At 37.0% G+C, this 18,839-nt stretch overlaps 1 protein-coding gene across 6 annotated transcripts in view; it reads right to left on the reverse strand.

The window, feature by feature from the left end:
• Window positions 1–3,028: 3,028 nt before the first annotated feature.
• RBBP8 (RB binding protein 8, endonuclease) overlaps window positions 3,029–18,839 on the reverse strand; it is a 100,962-nt gene continuing 85,151 nt past the window's right edge. For all 6 annotated transcript variants that reach the window (XM_025429328.3, XM_035718783.2, XM_025429329.3 and 3 more), the window contains 5 exons: window positions 17,580–17,723; window positions 12,296–12,368; window positions 7,669–7,765; window positions 4,706–4,847; window positions 3,029–3,428 (listed from right to left, as the gene is read on the reverse strand). In XM_025429328.3, the coding sequence (XP_025285113.1) occupies window positions 3,331–3,428; window positions 4,706–4,847; window positions 7,669–7,765; window positions 12,296–12,368; window positions 17,580–17,723 (554 nt within the window). In that variant the 3' untranslated portion in view covers window positions 3,029–3,330. The remainder of the gene's footprint in view (window positions 3,429–4,705; window positions 4,848–7,668; window positions 7,766–12,295; window positions 12,369–17,579; window positions 17,724–18,839) is intronic.

Consider the following 18,839-nt stretch of genomic DNA (forward strand, 5'->3'; position numbering starts at 1 on the left):
TTTTTATTAAAAAACATTAAAAAACTTTGAAAGAGAGAGAGAAAGTACTTGAGCAAGTGCAGGGGATAGGGGCGGAGGGAATCTTTCAAGCTGACTCCATGCTGAGCGCAGAGCCTGATGCAGGGCTTGATCCCAGGATCCTGAGATCACAACCTGAATGGAAACCAAGAGTCGGCCACTCAACTGACTGGGCCGCTCAGGCACCCCTTAAGCTTCCTTTTATTTATTATCTATTTATTTAAAATTTAAAAAAGACTTTATTTATTTATTCATGAGAGACACACAGAGAGGCAGAGACAGAGGCAGAGGGAGAAGCAGGCTCCATGCAGGAAGCCCAACGTGGGACTCGATCCCGGGACTCCAGGATCACACCCTGAGCTGAAGGCAGACGCTCAACCGCTGATTCACCTGGGCTGCCCCTTAAGCTTCCTTTTTTTTTTTTTTTTTTGCTTTTTTTTTTTAAATATATATATATTTATATATATAAGATTTTATGTATTTATTCATGAGAGACAGAGAGAGAGAGAGAGAGAGGCAGAGACACAGGCAGAGGGAGAAGCAGGCTCCATGCAGGAAGCCCGATGTGGGACTCGATCCCGGGTCTCCAGGATCAGGCCCTGGGCTGAAGGCGGCACTAAACCGCTGAGCCACCTGGGCTTCCCCTTAAGCTTCCTTTTAAAAAGGAAAATCCATTGGAGATATAGAGCTTTAACTGCACATGTGGTGCCTGTTCAAATCCAGGTGTCCCTGACTCCTGGCCTTTAGAAGTACTATACAATAATGGATACAGCTCTGATTCTGGAATTAGGCAATCCTGGGCTCTAATTTTCACCTCTTAGTTATTAGAGGTAGCCCAGTAACAATTATGGTCATTGAGAAACAGGGGAGGTTATTAGGTGGGGCCTTCTGGAAATAAACTTTTTTTTTTTTAAAGCTTTTATTTATTATTTATTTATTAGAGACAGAGAGCGAGAAGCAGGCAGAGGGAGAAGCAGGCTCCATCCAGGGAGCCCGACGCGGGACTTGATCCAGGGTCTCCAGGATAATGCCCTGGGCTGAAGGCAGCGCTAAACTGCTAAGCCACCAGGGCTGCCCTGGAAATAAACTTTTTAAGTTATTTAAGTGATAAATCTCTACGGCCAATGTGGGGCTCGAACCCACCACCCTGAGGTCAAGAATAACATGCTGTTCTGACTGAGCCAGCCAGGTACCACCTCAATCTAAGTTTATTTGAGTGGAAACTTTTTAAAGAGGGACAGAAACAAATGACATGTTTTTTTCTTTTCCCTTCCTTCTGTTTAGAACATGGATATGATGTTAGAGGTGGCATAGCTACTTTATAGTGACAAGGATGAAGGCCACACACAAAGTACAAAAGAGCAGAAAGCTAGAATCTGGGTCCCTGAGGGCATGATGCGGCTGCATTACCAGCCTTGGACTGCTGACCTCCAGACTTTTTAATGTGAGAAAAATAAAACCAGTCATTTGTTGTTTAATCTGTTTTTTAGGTCCATTTTTTTTTCAGCTTAACGTTAAGCTGACACATGAATTCACAAGATTATTTAAGGATTAAAAGAGAAAAATCTATGGAAGAGTGTAACACAGTTCCTGGCATATAGCAAAGTTACCACTGAATGGGTGCTGTTATTTTGGAGAGATTGGGGACTGCCAGCAGGGAACAAAAATCAAATATAGGATAAACAATTTGGGAAGGGAAGAAAAGTATAGAAGCTACGATATGGGGGATGCCTGGGTAGCTCAGTGGTTGAGCATCTGCCTTTGGCTCAGGTGGTGATCTCAGGGTCCTAGGATTGAGTCCCACATCAGGCTCCCTGCAAGGAGCCTACTTTTCCCTCTGCCTATGTCTCTGCCTCTCTTTCTGTGTTTCTCATGAATAAATAAATACAATCTTAAAAAAAAAAAAGAAGCTATGATAGGCTTGTAAAAAATTCAGATGTTTAGAGCCAGGCCATGTGTGTTCTTAAGGGGTCTTGGAGTAGATACTCAGTGTATGTAATTTCTTTTGCTATCCTCTCTGTGAGAACATAAATTGATATCATGTGTTCATGTGAGAACCTTGATCAACGAAGAAGATGAGACAAGGCAGAGATTTCTAGGAACTCTGAGAACAGTTTTATGTATGTGGTTAGATTTTAGTGAGGCATTCCATTCGGTGTCTCATTTTCTCCTGCTTAAGCAATACTGTCAAAATATGGATTAAAGAAATATTCAAAAAAGACACTGATAAACAAAATGTCACCGAAAATGGTTGACATAAATGTGGTCTGTCATCTTGATGACTCAGATACTAGGTCCCGGAGGAACAGAAGTTTGCTGAATAGAGAAATCTATTTTACTGCCCACTTGGAAGTTAATAATATCAGTCATTTCAGAAAGACAAATACTACTGAGCTTGAACACATTGGCAGAGAAGAACCTAACAAATTCAGCTTGAAAACTGCACCGGAAAAATAAAAGTATGATGAAAAGAGACTGTGAAAATCTGGGATATTATGATCAGATCAAAGAATTATGTGAACTTATAGAATATGCAAAAAGAAGAAAGGTTGGTATTTGTGGCTGAGCCTCCAAAGGAATTCACTCATTTAGTGAATAGTAGCTCATTTCAAGTAAACCAAAGAAGAATGCTGTAAAGTTAAAAGGATTACTAAAATTTAGACTTTTTTTTTTAAGACTTAAATGTCAGATAGTGGAAAGACCTAAAGAAGAGCATCTGATTGGGACGCCTGGGTGGCTCAGCGGTTAAGTGTCTGCCTTTGGCTCAGAGTGTGATCCTGGATTCCCAGGATTGAGTCCCACATCCTGCTCCTTGCATGGAGCCTGCGTCTACTCCCTCTACCTGTGTCTCTCATGAATAAATAAATAAAAATCTTAAAAAAAAAAAAAAAAGGCAACTGATTAAGAGAATGAAAATTTGTAGCGATTCACAAAGCCACTGCTGAATGTAAACACCAAGGGAAGACTGAGTAAAAAGATATGAAAGGCAACAAATCACAGACTACAACTATCATATTTTCAAAATTGTAATAAGGTATTACCAAATAAAGTAAATAAACAACTCTTAAGTTAGAGTGCAAATGAAAGCACCTTACTGTTTTAAAGGTGCAAAGCAAGACAATACAACATAAGCACATCCACATTTTAAATAGTTGTGTGGTGGGTAAATGCCATTTAAAAACACGTTCAATAGAAAAATGATTTATAAGTCAGTTTATAGAAGATCAAACAAAATCAATGTTTAATACCAACTGTAACTATAAATAACTAAAAAGAAATGAACTGTCTTCCATCCTGTTTTTGCTTCAACATCTATGTCTTCTGCTCCTTGCCTTTTGGAGAAAACATTGCATTGTAAGGCTGCCGTCTTTTGGGACGAGGACAAGGATCAAGATCTTCCTTAATGTAACCTTAAAAACAAATGACAAATTTAGGACACTGTATTTGCAACATGTATTTCTCTCAGCATGTACCCAGTAAACATATGACTTATTTAATGCCTTCTAGTTTACATGCTCCTGATTATTAGCCATGCAATGTTAATGAACGAATCATTTCACTACTTATCAAATGTGTTGTATACATTATCTCGGCTAATGCTCACACTCCTTTAAGTAGCCTCCACTATACCTCCTTCACAGATGAGGTAATGGAGACCCAAGGAAGTTAAAGAACTTGTTCAAGTTCACAAAGCCACGAAGTGGAAGAGGCTGACACTTTGCTAAATGGCTGTCAAAAATTCAGAACCAGAGCTCTTAAGTACTTTCCTAGTTTGCCTATTAGTTGCAAATGGGGAAAAACTGCTAAACGAGAACTCTTCACTATTACAATACTATTACAATAATTCCAGGTGCTTATCAACAAGACTTTCTGTGGCAGTTACTTCTTTAGATGACGTGCCCCTATACTCTTCAATCATCCGATTCTCCTAAGGTATCCTGAATCATGTAGTTTGCACTTTGTCATAACCCCTTAAGGTCATAGTAGGTGTATAAACACAGGGTCTATCTAGATTGTTTAATTCTATTTGATGACCAGGCAGGGTCATCAAGACAAAGGGAAGGTAATTTGGCTTATTAGCGGGGAAAGTGAAAATATGGTAATGGCTACAAGAGACTTTGCATCTTTTGGAAAAACTATCTTACTACTCAATATCTGGAGCTTCAGAGCTATATACATTCTCAAGTCATATTAAATGTTAGCGCCAATTGGAAGGCGCTAGTTGCAGCAGTCTTCCAAACAATGGTCCTTTTAACTCAGATATGGTTTATAAATACCCAGCATTCTGGATTAAGTGAGGTTTTAAAATCTAAAATTCAGAGTAGTTGCTTTAAAAAGATACTCTCTTTTTAACGATATAACTTTGCTGGCAACTTTTGTAATGTCATTTTATTAAAAGTCATTTTGATGAAAAGAAAGGATAAATGAGAAATTAACTTTCTGAAATTTGAGTGATAAATGAGGATAATGAATACACAATCGTATTTAAGTGATTATACACAATCTCTGGTTTCAATGACATTACTCACAGTGTTAAAGGTAAGCCTTTTATCTTTAGGAATTTATTTTTATGTCCCAGAACTAGCCTCTGAGCAGAAGGTAAAAGGAACTATAGGGAAAAGTCTAATGTTTAGACTTGCATATACACATTATAAAAAAGCCAAAATGTTATAATCTGTACTCTCACCTCTTTCCATACATGTCTGCGTGGAAGGAAAACCAACTTCCCAGAAATTCTCTGGTGTGTTGGGTGGAATGTAGCGGAATCGATGTCTTGAGCAGGAAGCCAATTTCTTTTCTCTTTCTTCTGCTGGAATATCTGCATAATACTAATAATAGAAACTGGTAAGTTTTTTCACTTAGAAATAATAAATGTACTGTTAGGCTTATTGATTACAAACTGGAAGCTAATAAAAAAGCTGTCAAAGTATTCAGCATGTTAAAGGGACGGCTGGGTGGCTCAGTGGTTGAGCATCTGCCTTCGGCTCAAAGAGTGATCCCGGGGTCCTGGGATCGAGTCCCACCATCAGGCTCCCCAGAGGGAGCCTGCTTCTCCCTCTGCCTATGTCTCTGCCTTTCTCTGTGTCTCTCATGAATAAATAAATAAAATCTTAAAACAACAACAACAACAAAGTATTCAGCATGTTAAGGAAACAACATTCACTGAAGATAATATTAGTAATTAATACTAACAGTAACTAGTGCTGGTCTGTGAAATCTTTGCTCCACAAATGAGAAAAGGAGCCTGGAGCTTGTATAAGGTAAAAGCAATATGCTGCTTTTCTCATTGATAAAGTCTTACAATACAAAAACAAAAACTGCCAGCTTAATAGTGTGCTGAGTGATGTAGTTGATTTATATAATGGCACAATCTCAACTGTCAGATGAATAACAAAATTGCACTTTGAACAGCACTTTTCTCAGTTGTTATTTGGATATAACATGTGTGTTCTGAAGTAATTTTCTTATTTAAGTAATTTTCTTATCTAAGTTTTTACAAATAAAAGTTTAGCTCTGCAGTTGCAGGTTTCATGACTTCTCCCTTCAAGCTATTTTTTCAATTAGGATCAACGATGTATTGTTTCTTACAACTGCAAATAAAGAACTTGAACTTCATAAAAAGAAGGCTAAAATTTATTTTTATTTTTAAAAAAGATTTTATTTATTTATTCATGAGAGATACAGAGAGAGAGGCAGAGACATAGGCAGAGGGAAAAGCAGGCTCCCTGCAGGAAGTATAAAAAAGAAAAGAAAAACGAGGACAGAGGTATATGGGAATTCTCTGTACTTTCTGCTCAATTTTGTTGTGGATCTTACACTGCTTTCAAAAAACAGTTGATTAAATAAAACAGAAGGAAAGCACATAGCAGCTATTTTAGTAGTCCAGAGTGATGAAATGGTGCCTTGGTCCAGGGGATTAGTGGTGGTGAAAGTTAAGTGGGTGGAAATGAGATACACTTTGAAGGTAGAACTGATGGGATTTGCTAATAGATCTGTTACTGAGATACGAAAAGAATAGAGGATAGTTATAAGAGCTTTGGTTTAAACAGCTAGAAGAATGGACTTATAAGAGATTCAGTTGAGTAGGGGATCAGTGGTAGAAACTCTGCTTTTGGATATAGTGAAATTTGAGATGATTATTACACTTCCATATGTATATTGCATATTCCACAGGTTGGAACAGACACTGGGATACATTTTAGCAACTGTCAGCATATAGATAATATTTAAATACACAGGACTGGCACTTTCACTCCTGGTCATGAGAGAGTAACAGGGAACAGATTTATCTATCTTAAACAACAAAAATATTGGAATAAAATATAAGAGACAATGGTTTTTAGAGACTGAATAGCAGACAGCATAAGAAATGATTCCTGAGAAAAAGAAAGCAAATTAACAGTTTGCACTATACCTGTACTATAAGCTATCCATATATAACTAACTTATCAAATTTTCTTTCTTCTTTTTCTTTTCCCTTTCCCCTTTTCCTTTCCCCTTTCCTTTCCTTTCCTTCCTTTCTTTCTTTCAAGATTTTATTTATTTGAGATCGAGCAAGAGCAAGCATGAGTGGGAGGTGACGGGTGGACAGAGGGAGAAGCTGACTCCCTGCTGAGCAGGGAGCCCGATGTGGAACTTGATCCCAGGGCTCCAGGATCACACCCTGAGCCGAAGGCAGATGCTCAACTGCTGAACCACCCAGGCGTCCCAAAAGAAAATTTTAAAGGGGGACTAAATCATTAGAGGCAGGCATCTAATAGGTAACAGATAGCAAGGGAAGTAATTAAAAAAACATGTTTCAGAAAAACACAGAACCTGCATGAGATATTTAGTGATAGGATAATTAGTACTAATTCTATGTCATTAGTCCAAGATAGCCAATATATAAAAGGAAAATATAATTGTGTTCAAGGATGACACAGAACCTGTTCATCACATTTTGTTTAGGAAGGAGTATTTGGGGAAAAAGTTAAGAGCTTATAGTTATATCAGTTATTTAGAAAAAAAAATTATGGATACATCTCATTTCCTGAGATTACTGGTATAATAAATGTTAAAGATTCCTACTAAAATATCAGAATTTTCCCCAACAGCATATGAATAAGGAAGGGTCTTTGCTATAATGTAACACCAGGGGAAAGAAATTAAAACATTTTTTTTTTTAAACTTTTATTTATTTATGATAGGCACACAGTGAGAGAGAGAGAGAGGCAGAGACACAGGCAGAGGGAGAAGCAGGCTCCATGCACCGGGAGCCCGACGTGGGATTCGATCCCAGGTCTCCAGGACCGCGCCCTGGGCCAAAGGCAGGCGCCAAACCGCTGCGCCACCCAGGGATCCCAAATTAAAACAAATACAAATAAACAGGGAAAAGAAAAACGGCACAAATGTCTTAAGCTGGTAAAATGAATGAGGGCTTAGGCTCCAAATTCACTTAGTGAAAGTCTGAGACTGAGGGCTTTCATTTCCATGTATTTAGATCTCTCAAGTCACAGCCAGTGTGCTCTTTAATTATGCATCCTGCTATTCCTGGCTCAAACTAGGTTTCTAGATACAAATATAGCCTCTATGATTTTTAAGTCATGCATTTATGATCTATAAAGCCATATTTTAAAAAATCCACTGGACAGTATTTACATTAGTACTTACAACTTCACATTCCTTGCATGTGTGTCCAAGCAATTTCCTTCTCTCTTCTTTTTTCCGAACTACCTCAATATGAGGAAAATTTTGTAACCTAGTCTCTCTGGAAGAAAAAGGAATTAAATTTAAAAATTAATCCACTGTTACTACAAAGATCCCTGGTTTAGAGTTTTAATTAATGAAGGTGAGAGCCTAGAGGAGAAATAATCCCAAAACATTAATTCATTTTACTTGAAATGTTTATTATGTTAGAAAAACATTTTGGGCAGCCCCAGTGGCGCAGTGGTTTAGCACCGCCTGCAGCCCAGGGCGTGATCCTGGAGACCCTGGATCGAGTCCCACGTAAGGCTCTCTGCATGGAGTCTGCTTCTCTCTCTGCATGGAGCCTGCTCTCTGCATGGAGCCTGCTTCTCTCTCTGTGTCTCTATGAATAAATAAAATCTTAAAAAAAACAAAAAATTTTTTCATGCATTCTTCTCTAAATACTTATTAGATACCTACTATTTGTCAGGTATTTTTATGTATATTGTTCTCTAACTGAAAAAAAAAAAACCCTATTATTTCATAGTTTTGGCTCTGGATGGCAGAAAATAATATATAAAACAACCTAATTTATTATTATTATTTAAAGATTTTATTTATTTATTTAGAGAGAGAACATGTGGGCAGTTGGGAGGAGTCGAGAAGGACAGAGATAATCCCAGGCAGCCTCTGTGCTGAGCATGGAACCTGACGTGGGGCTTGATCTCACAACCCTGAGATCATGACCTGAGCTGAAACCAAGAGTCAGATGCTTAACTGACTGAGTGAGCCACCCAGGAGCCCTGAAAATAACCTAATTTAAAAAGAAATGCTGTACTATTAAAGTCCGGAATTGGTATTCCATAACATAACCAAGAAAGAGAATAACTGCCTGTTAATTCAGTTTTCTTTAAGAACCTGTATTTCTGGGCTAATCTACTCCCCTCCCTCAAAAAAAGAGATTCAATGGGATGCCTGGGTGGCTCAGGGGTTGAGTGCCTGCCTTTGGCTCAGGTCGTGATCCCGGGGTCCTGGGATTGAGTTTCACATCGGGCTTCCTGCAGGGAGCTTGCTTCTTCTCCCTCTGCTTACGTCTCTAGCTCTCTCACGCATAAATTAAAAAAAAAAGAAAAGATTCACCTGTTTGTATGTTATTTGTCATTTTCTCTAAAAATTCCTTTTGCTGCCTCCACCAACCCTAGATACTTCAAAATGTTAGGAATAATTATTTGCGCTTGTCCTTAAATGGATCAGATCCTACTGAGAACTACTGGGAACTGAAGAGGGTCAAAGCCATGAGGTATGTATTAATGAGGTATAGAGTGTTTTGGGTAGAAAGAGCAAGCAGAAAGTATGGAACTTTTTAATATACTGTATCCTGCTATAAATTTTAAAGCCAAATATAGAAAGTCCAAACTTACAAAATAGGTAAATGAAGAATTAAATGATGGTATATATATATTTGTTTATAATAGAAATCTCCCCCAGGAGCTTCAACAGCCTGACTCACAAAATCTGATTTCTGAAACGATTTATTGGTAACATATCTACTCCTCTGAGGCATTCTGATCACATGCCCCTCTAGTTGACAAGTACTTTCTCTCAAAAGGAAGCTTTAATTGCTCTAGATCAAAGTATATAAGGTTATAGGTTCTGGGGTGGGGCTAAAACCCAGGAACTCTCAACTTTAGAACAATCTGTAACTTAAAAGGACAGATAAAAATTGCTTTCTTTCAAATAGTTTATGGACTTTTAAAAGCTTTTGCAGAATACATTTTGGCCATATCCTCTCCTTTGTTGTTTATTCTGCTTTTGTTGTTAAAATGCTGTCGGGAATCTATTAGCACTCTGGCATCTGTAGCAGACCTTAAGCATCACCTAAAAGATTACTAAGCTTCTTGTTCTACAAAACAACCCATCTTCCCAGGTTTTGCTAGTATTGTCTATGGGGAATAATGCTAATCTTAAGACTTTTACCATCCTTATGCCTTATACTCAACTCTTAGGTCTCCAGCTATCTAATGGTTTCAGAATAAATAAAACTACACATGTTTTTAAAAAGTTAGTGAACCTTCAATATGAAAAATTTGAAATGACAGTTCTTACTCTGCAATCCTACTTCAAGGAATCTACCCCAATGATACACAACAATACAAAAAGAGAATGTACGTTATTCACTGCAGTGTTTTGTGTTAGCAAAACTATAAACATCCCAAATACCCATTACTAAGGAAGAAACTATGGTACAAACAATAAAATACTATGCAACTAAAAAGAGAAATGTGGAATACCATCATACAAAATTATGAGTGATTTCTAGCATATATACTTAAATGAAAAAATTGAAAGCAAAATGGAGAAAAGTATATATAACACCCTACCACTTGTTTAAGGGGAGAGAAAACAAAAATATATTTCTGTATAGATATCTGCTTTTATTTTTTAAAAAAGACTGAAAATCCTCATTTTTAACGAATGGTTACCTTTAGGGGTGGGAGCTGATAGGGTAATGGGGACAATGACAGAAACTAGAGTATCTGAAAACACCTTGTTTTGAAGCCTCTGAAACCATGTACGTATTTTACATAATTAAAAAAAAATATTTATTTATTCATGAGAGACACAGAGAGAGGCAGAGACACAGGCAGAGAGAGAAGCAGGCTCCATTCAGGGAGCCCAACGCGGGACTCGATCCCGGGACTCTGGGATCAGGCCCTGAGCCAAAGACAGATGCCCAACCACTAAGCCACACAGGCATCCCTATTTTACATAATTTTTTAAAAAAGAATTAAAGATAAAAAGAAAAAATTTCTACAAAATTCAAAAGCAAAATAAAGCAAACCAAAGACTGAATCAGTGACATACCTACACAAAAAATAATTATTCCAAATGGCTTTAAAACACAGTGACTGTACATTTATAATAGTCATAACTTTTTTCATTTTTATAATTTTTATTGTATGAAAATTTGCAGATAACATGGTTGTTCTAATAGATCTTAAGAACAAAATCCCCCACAAAAACACATTAAACCATTTTCATAAATCATAATTATTGGTGATAATTTATGTTATTCTGAGATTGCTCAATATACTAAAGAATAAAGTTAAAGAGAAATGTTGTTGGTAGCATTGAGAGGTGGGATTCTCAGAAGGGGAAAGTAGGTACAGATGTGAGACAGAAGAGGTTATTACATAAAGATCCTGAAGTTGCAGCTATCAATATGAAAAAGTATAGTTATCTTAAAAATCAAAATGAAACAAAAACCTTATTCCTAACTCTGTCCACCCAAAAGATCTAGAAACAATGACTAATAGTAGCAATGAATAACCCTAGTGCTCAGAATAAAACACACGAAACATTTAAATCCATGAGTTCATAATAACACCATAAATAAAAACTCCCTACTCACATCTGGGATTGCTAGAGTACTATTTCTTTGAAGAACTGGTAAATAAAGGAAAAGAATTAAGCACTAGCAATAAACAATAGTTCTTGTCTATCAGAGTCTTAAGGGTATCAACAAAAGTTTGTCTCAGCCTGTCAGATCTCTAAAATTCTCAACAGAAAGAAGTATAAATTTTGTATATTGAATAACTCAATTTGCCAACATCATAATGAAGAAAAAAAAAAACATAAAAAATTTTTAAATTGAATTACTATGCCTAAGTTCACTTCTAGAATGAATAGTACATGATTAAAAGTTACAAAATTTGCCATCTTTGGGGGCACTTGGGTAGTTTATTCTGTTAAACATCTGACTTTAGCTCAGGTCATGATCTTGGGGCCCTGGGATGGAGGCCTGCATTGGGCTCCCTGCTCAGTGGGGGTCTGCTTTGCCCTCTCACTCTGCCCCTCCCTCTGCTCATGCTCTCTCTCAAATAAACAAAATCTTTAAATAAAAAAAAGCAAACAGAATTTGCCACCTTTGAACAAAGGGCACAAAGCAGCATCATGGTTCAAAATCAAGATGTAAAAAAAAAAAAAAATCAAGATGTTCAGTTTTTCTTTTAAGGTTTAAAAACCCTCATGTGGGACGCCTGAGTGCCTCAATGGTTTAGCGCCTGCCTTTGGCCCAGGGTGTGATCCTGGAGACTTCAAGATCAAGTCCCACTTCAGGCTCCCTGCATGAAGCCTGCTTCTTTCTGTCTGTGTCTTTGCCTCTTTCTCTGGGTCTCTCATGATTACATAAATAAAATCTTTAATAAAACAAAAACAAAAACAAAAAAAAAAAACAACCCCCATGCAATAATTCTTAAGCACAACCTAAGGCTTGCCACCTAAAGTCTTATTACTATGTAACAGTTACAGTATATAATTTAACAAATTCCTGAAATTTAAATAAAGTCTACAATAAAACAGAACTAGAATAACATTTGTTATAAAAAAGAAAATAACTATTGCCACTGTTAGAGTAGTGGTGATATCAATTGCCTTATTTGTAATATTAATTTTTATGCCTGACTCCATCTTTTTTTATGACCATAAAATTAAATCAGTGATCTGCACCTGTTTTTAACCAAAGTAGCAATTTAACAGTTCAGTGGTACTCTGAGAACGATAGCTGTTTTACTTCCAATCACATCACTAGTATTAATCAAGGCCAACTTACCTTTCATCATCCTTAAAATATAGCTCCACAGATGCTTTCTGCTTGACTTTATCTTGTTTATTATCATCATGAACTGTAAACAAAACACACATACCACACACTGAATGCAGAACTAAGAAAAAGTTTTTTTGCAACAGGAATGACTTACATCAAAACTTCCATTCTTATTGGATTTCATACTGTAGGCTACTGGGCAATTCATTTAAATTTTCTGTAATTTTTTTTTCTTCTGCTTAATGAGCTGATTATCTTGTTTACCTCAGAATTACTCGAGACAAAAATCTTACCTAGAAAACTATTTTAATTAAAAAAAATTAAAAAAAGATTTTATTTATTCATGAGAGACACACACAGAGAGAGAGGCAGAGACATAGGCAGAGGAGGAAGCAGGCCCCCCGCTGAGTAGCGAGCCCAATGCGGGACTTAATACTTGAGTTCTGGGATCATGCCCTGAGCCAAAGGCAGATGCCCAACCACTGAGCCACCCAGGTGTCCTTAGAAAACTATTTTAGATTTAAAAACTATATATATGACGTATATGTACATATGTGTAGATTACATATAAATATCAAGTATTTTAGACTTTAAAAAGAGTTAGTCTGATGCCCGTTATCATTTGGCATCAAACAAGACAGCTTTTAATAAGTTTCATTTTTAGTCTTGTTGATTTTTAAAGTAAGCTCTATGCCCAACATAGGGTTCAAACTCACAACCCTGAGATCAAGAGTCACAAGCTCCAAGTAGGTGGTCCAGTCCTACTGATTTTTATAATGTGTCTTTGAGGTAGATTAACTAGGAAATAGCGGTTAAAAAGTTTTATCAGAAAATTGGTGACAAAATTAGAACAGAAGCTCAGGGAAATGAATCCCAAATTGTCTAGACCCAAATAGCCAACTGCTATTGTGTATTCAAATAATCAAAATTTATCAAGCATCTTGCTAAGTTCTGGCCATGTAATGTCCAACAGAAGAAACCAGGTCTCCTGTCCTCCTGGAGTTTATGCCACAGTGAGGGAAAAAGGCATTAAGCAAGTAGATAGCTAAAGCTTATCTGAGGAAGGACATGAAAGGTGGTAACTAATTCAGCCACAAAAAGCAAGAGTGGAGAATGGAGAAGGTTCCAGGTAAAGTTCTTGAGATGGGATAAAGTTTGGTATATTATAAGAACTAAGAAAAGGCCAGTGTGGTTGAGATTGAGTGAAGAAAGGTGTTAGGAAAGATGAGACTGAAGGGGTAGGCAAGTACCATATCATGATGGGCTCTGAAGGCCAAAAAGAGTTTGAATTTTGTTTTGAATGCAAAAGAAAGCCACTGAAGACTTCTGAAAATCCACTTTACTGAGGTAATATTTATAAAGGAAACACCCTGATTTTAAATATATTAGGATTAATTTTGGCAAATGTTTACTCCAGTGTAACTACTATCCAAATCAAGACAGGGAACTTCAACTTCCCTCATCCCTGGAAGTTTCCTCCTGTTCTGCTTCTCAAACACATGTTCTCTGCTGTCTCTTCCCTTCCCCTCTGGAGGGATGATTTCTGCCACCACAGCTTAGTTATGCTGGTTTTAAAACTTTGTATCAATGGAATTCCATAGTATGTATTCTTTTCCATCTTTTGGATTTTTCTAGCTCAATAGATTTTAGATTATTGCTGAGTCTAATACCCTCCTTTTTATTGACAAGTAGAGGAGTTTACCACAATTTGTATTTCGTTACCTGTTGATGGATATTTGGTTTATTTCTAGTTTTGAGCTACTACAAATAGCACTATGAACATTCTTGAGCACAATGCTTTATGAATGTGTTTTGGTTTTAAAAAAATATATTTTATTTATTTATTTAAGAGAGAGAGCATGAACAGTATGGGGTGGGGAAAGAGAAGGAAAGAAAAGCAAGCACCCCACTGAGCAGGGAGCCTGATGTGGAGCTTGATCCCAGGACTCTGGGATCATGACCTGAGCTGAAGGCAGATGCTTAACCGACTAAGCCACCCATGTGCCTCTGTTTTCATTTTTCTTGTTTATATACCTAGGAATGGAATTGCTAGGTACTATGGTGGGTATGTATATAACTTTATAAGAAACTGACAAACCTCAATAAAGCTGTTAAAAAAAGCCTTGCTGAACTCTTTTCCATAGCACACTTTTATATTCCCACCAGCAAAGAATGAGAGTTCCAGTTGCTCTTCACTCTTGCTCATGTCAGATATTTTTTTTTTCTCATGTCAGATATTACCAGTCTTTTTAACCATTTCAGTGGATGTGAAGTGGTATCTCAGTCCCTCATGTCCAATAACGTTGGGAATATATTTTATTTATTTTTATTTATTGATTGATTGATTTTTTACGTTGAGCATATTTACATGTGTTTACTGGCCCTTCAAATATCTTTTCATTGAAGGTTTTTAAGTAAGAAGATAATACAATCCAACTTACATGTGAAATAAATGATTTTTAATTTTGTGCAGAGAATGGATTGAAAAGGAGAAACAACTGTCATAAAAAGACTAGTCAGGAGGCCTGTAGTTGAAGAGGTGGAAAGGAGAGTGGTTGAGACTAGAGCAGTGGCTACAGAGATGGAGAGAAGTGAAATGATAGGAGACATATTTTGGAGATAGTAGTGCCAGGGTATCAGACTGGGCATGATGAGGAGTTGAAAGGAGAAGTCAAATATGACTCCCACATTTCTATCTTTAGTAATCAGGAGGATAGTAACTGAGGTTTAAGGAGACCAGGAAAGGCAGGGATAAATCAAATTTCGGTAGGAAAATAAAGATTTCTAATTTGAATTTATTAAGTTCAAGGTGCTCATAAGATGTCCAAGAGGTAGCTGGATTCAAGCCTGGGGTTCAGAAGAGAGAGGAAAAGGCTAGGAATAATGAATATATAGAAACGTCTTAAAAAAAAAAAAAAAAAAAAAAAAAAGAAACGTCTTCACATGACTTCCACTACAGCACATACTCCTGTTTCCTTCCTATTTCACTAGCTGTAGCTCCTTCCAACTTCCTTTGCTGGCTCTTCTTTCTTTCTCCAACCTTTTATTTTTTTTATTTTTATTTTTTTTATTTATTTATGATAGTCACACAGAGAGAGAGAGAGAGAGAGTCAGAGACACAGGCAGAGGGAGAAGCAGGCTCCACGCACCGGGAGCCCGACGTGGGATTCGATCCCGGGTCTCCAGGATCGCGCCCTGAGCCAAAGGCAGGCGCCAAACCGCTGCGCCACCCAGGGATCCCTCTCCAACCTTTTAAAGTTGTCATACCCTAGAGATCAGAACTTGAAATGCTTCTCTGATCTCACTCAGTTTCGTGGCCTTAAGTACCATCATCTACTTGCTGTTGACCTCCTGCCCCCTAAATCATTTCTTTATCCTGGAGGTCTTGTCCAAACTCAACACCCTATCAATTACCTACTGATACTTCCACTTGAATATCTAGTAAAGTATTAACATGTCTGGAACTAAGCTTTTGGTACCCTCCCTGAAACTTGTTCTTTCTAAAAAAGATGAGGTAGAATTTTGTGATATGAGGGTCAAGAAAATGAAATAAATGGACAGTAAAATCCTAAACCATGTGACTGAGAAATGAAAAAGTCTGAAAGGTCATTTGGTAAGAAATAAATGGAACCTGGCTTGGATATGTTAAGTTTAAGTTGTTGAAGAGACACAAAAGTAGCATTTGCATTTATATTACATTTTCTCTAAGAATTGCAGGACTGGGATTCATCAGAGAAGTCAAACTAGAGATACAGAGGTAGTTAAGAAAAGCATGAGAAAAATATATGAGAAAGAAAACAGAGTCCTGGGATACTCTAAGAAGCAGAAGTTCCCAGAGATCAAAAGAACAGTACAGCACTGACACAAATGATTAAGTGAGAAGAAACTTTGGGATGGTCAGTGTAAGATAAAAAAAAAAAAAAAAGAAATTAACAATTATGTCTAGTAAAAGAACCCCCCCCCTTAAAGATTTTATTTACTCATGAAAGACACAGAAAGAGAGGCAGAGACACAGGCAGAGGGAGAAGCAGGCTCCATGTGGGAGCCCGATGTGGGACTCGATCCCGGGTCTCCAGGATCACGCCCTGAGCCAAAGGCATATGATCAACCACTGGAGCCACCCAAGTGCCCCTCCCTCTCCCCCTCTAAAGTGAAAACAATTAGCAAAAGGCTCTTCTTGGGGGAAAAAAGTGAGCTGAACAGTTGTAAATTTTTATTACAAAAGTTGGCCTGATCAACTTTTTGCCATGGACTGAACAAGCAAAACCCTGCTGTTTTGTACCTTTGGTTAAGGTCTTTCTCGCTTTGAGCTAATAAGGGCTGTATTTTTAAAAACCTGATGGAAGCACAAGGAAAACATAATCAAGAGAGAATGTACTAAAGCAGAAGGTGTGCTCATTTATAACCTTTGCACTGGACTACAAATTCCCTTTTATTCACAAAAAGAAAATGAGACATTTAACTTTAACTTTCAATTCAGATTATCTACTTGGAGTTTCACTTATTCTTTTGATTGCTACCTTGCACTATAAACTACTGCTTCTAACATAAAGAGTTTTAAAAAGATTGATACATATAGTTACATTATGTTGTTTGGGAAGGAAGGTAAAGCATTCAAACAAAATTAGTCTGAATTTTCTATAAAACTTTCTCCTTCCACTGTATTACAATGATTAATTTATTACTTGACAAAAAAAATCTCAAAACTTTTATGAACTTTATGAGTAAGGTACAAAGAAATTTGTAGTATTCAATCAAGATTAATTTTTTAGTTCTTTTAAAAAATTTTTTAGTTTTTAAACATTTTATTTATTTGAGAGAGTGAGAGCGCAAAACTGAGAGGGTGAGAGCGTACAAGAGAGCATGAGCGGAGGGAGGGGCAGAGGGAGCAGCAGACTCCCCACTGAGTAGGGAGCTGTACCTGGGGCTTAATCCCAGGACCCTGGGATCATGACCTGAACCGAAGGTAGCCACTTAACCAACCAAGCCACCCAGGCACCTCAATTTCTTAGTTTTGATGAATATTTTTATGGTAGTATTTAATATAAGGGGAAACTGAATGAAAGGTACAGAGAATTCTCTAATTATTTTTTCCTTCTGAGCTATCTTTTGTAACTCTTTTACTGGTCTGAAATTATCTCACTATCTATAAAGAAATTTATGTAAGAAATATGAAATTTAATTGTTAATATATACCTCATCAAGCCTTTGTTAACTAACTAGCTCCTTGACTTGATTTACTAAACTGAGTGTAACTGAGGAGCCATAATTAGGAAGAAAATAGCCTTACTGTTTGGTTTCTTTGTGGTAGTTGACAATCCCTCTTCTTCATCTGCCACCTGGGGGAAGCTATCTGCCAAACAGGATTCATATTCTTCATGTGTTGTCCGATCAAACATATCTTCCAAGCTATCATTCATTTTTCTTTCTCCATCTGTGTAAAAGAGCATTGGCTTAGGGCAAGAAGCAAGCTTTTTGCTTTCTATGTAGACCAATGTGAAACTTGTAGTAACTGCCACAAAAGACACTTGCCTCAGATGTACATGGGGCAACAATAAACCAAGTCTAGATAGTTACTGTATTTATAAAGACTTAGCGCTTTAAATGTCCCTTACTCATGTGCAGAGAATGCTACTTTTTTGTTGCTGTCATTACATACATAAAAATCTTTTTCTCCCTATTAGCTCATGTATAATTCATACTATGCAGGGCAGCCCTGGTGGCTCAGTGGTTTAGCGCCACCTTCGGCCCAGGGCATGATTCTGGAGACCCAGGATCGAGTCCCACATCGGGCTCCCTGCATGGAGCCTGCTTCTCCCTCTGCCTGTGCCTCATTCTCTCTCTCTCTGTCTTTCATGATTTAATAAATAAAATCTTCATAAAAAAAATAGTAATTCAAAAAAAAAAAATAGTAATTCATACTATGCTAAAATGAGTCTTACCAAAAACTGTAAGGAATAGAAAATGCATCATAATGAATGGTGAAAAATACTAAGTTTAAATAAAATGTGTATAAACAGCTGACATTAAAATCTATAGAATCTTGCTCATCTGCTTATTTTTCTAATGTACTTGCAAAAAATGTAATTTCTTACATCATTATTAACCATCATTTCTTACCATCATTATTGGTAATTGAATACTGATAGAAATAATGAATTCAATTCCTCATTTGAAATTTTAAGTGCTAAATTCATCTTCAGAGTACTAACTACATTTCCTACTATATAATCACATTTTGAAAAACAGCAGTTAACTAAAAAACAGAAATAGATCCAACTGGCTAACAAAGATGATGGAGCAGAAGCCTGCTGAAATTCCTCTCTATGAAAGAATCACTTCCCCCAACCCCCAATCCCTCTCTTTCTTTTTTAAACAGAAATAAGGAAAACATTATCAGGAGTTGATACCAGAACAAAATACTCTTAAAACCAAAATATCTCTCTCTTTTTTTTTTAAAGATTTTATTTATTTATTCATGAGAGACACAGAGAGAGAGGCAGAGACATAGGCAGAGGGAGAAGCAGGCTTCCCACAAGGAGCCCGATGC

Source organism: Canis lupus, chromosome 7 (assembly GCF_003254725.2).
Source record: "Canis lupus dingo isolate Sandy chromosome 7, ASM325472v2, whole genome shotgun sequence".
Taxonomy (NCBI): Eukaryota; Metazoa; Chordata; class Mammalia; order Carnivora; family Canidae; genus Canis; species Canis lupus.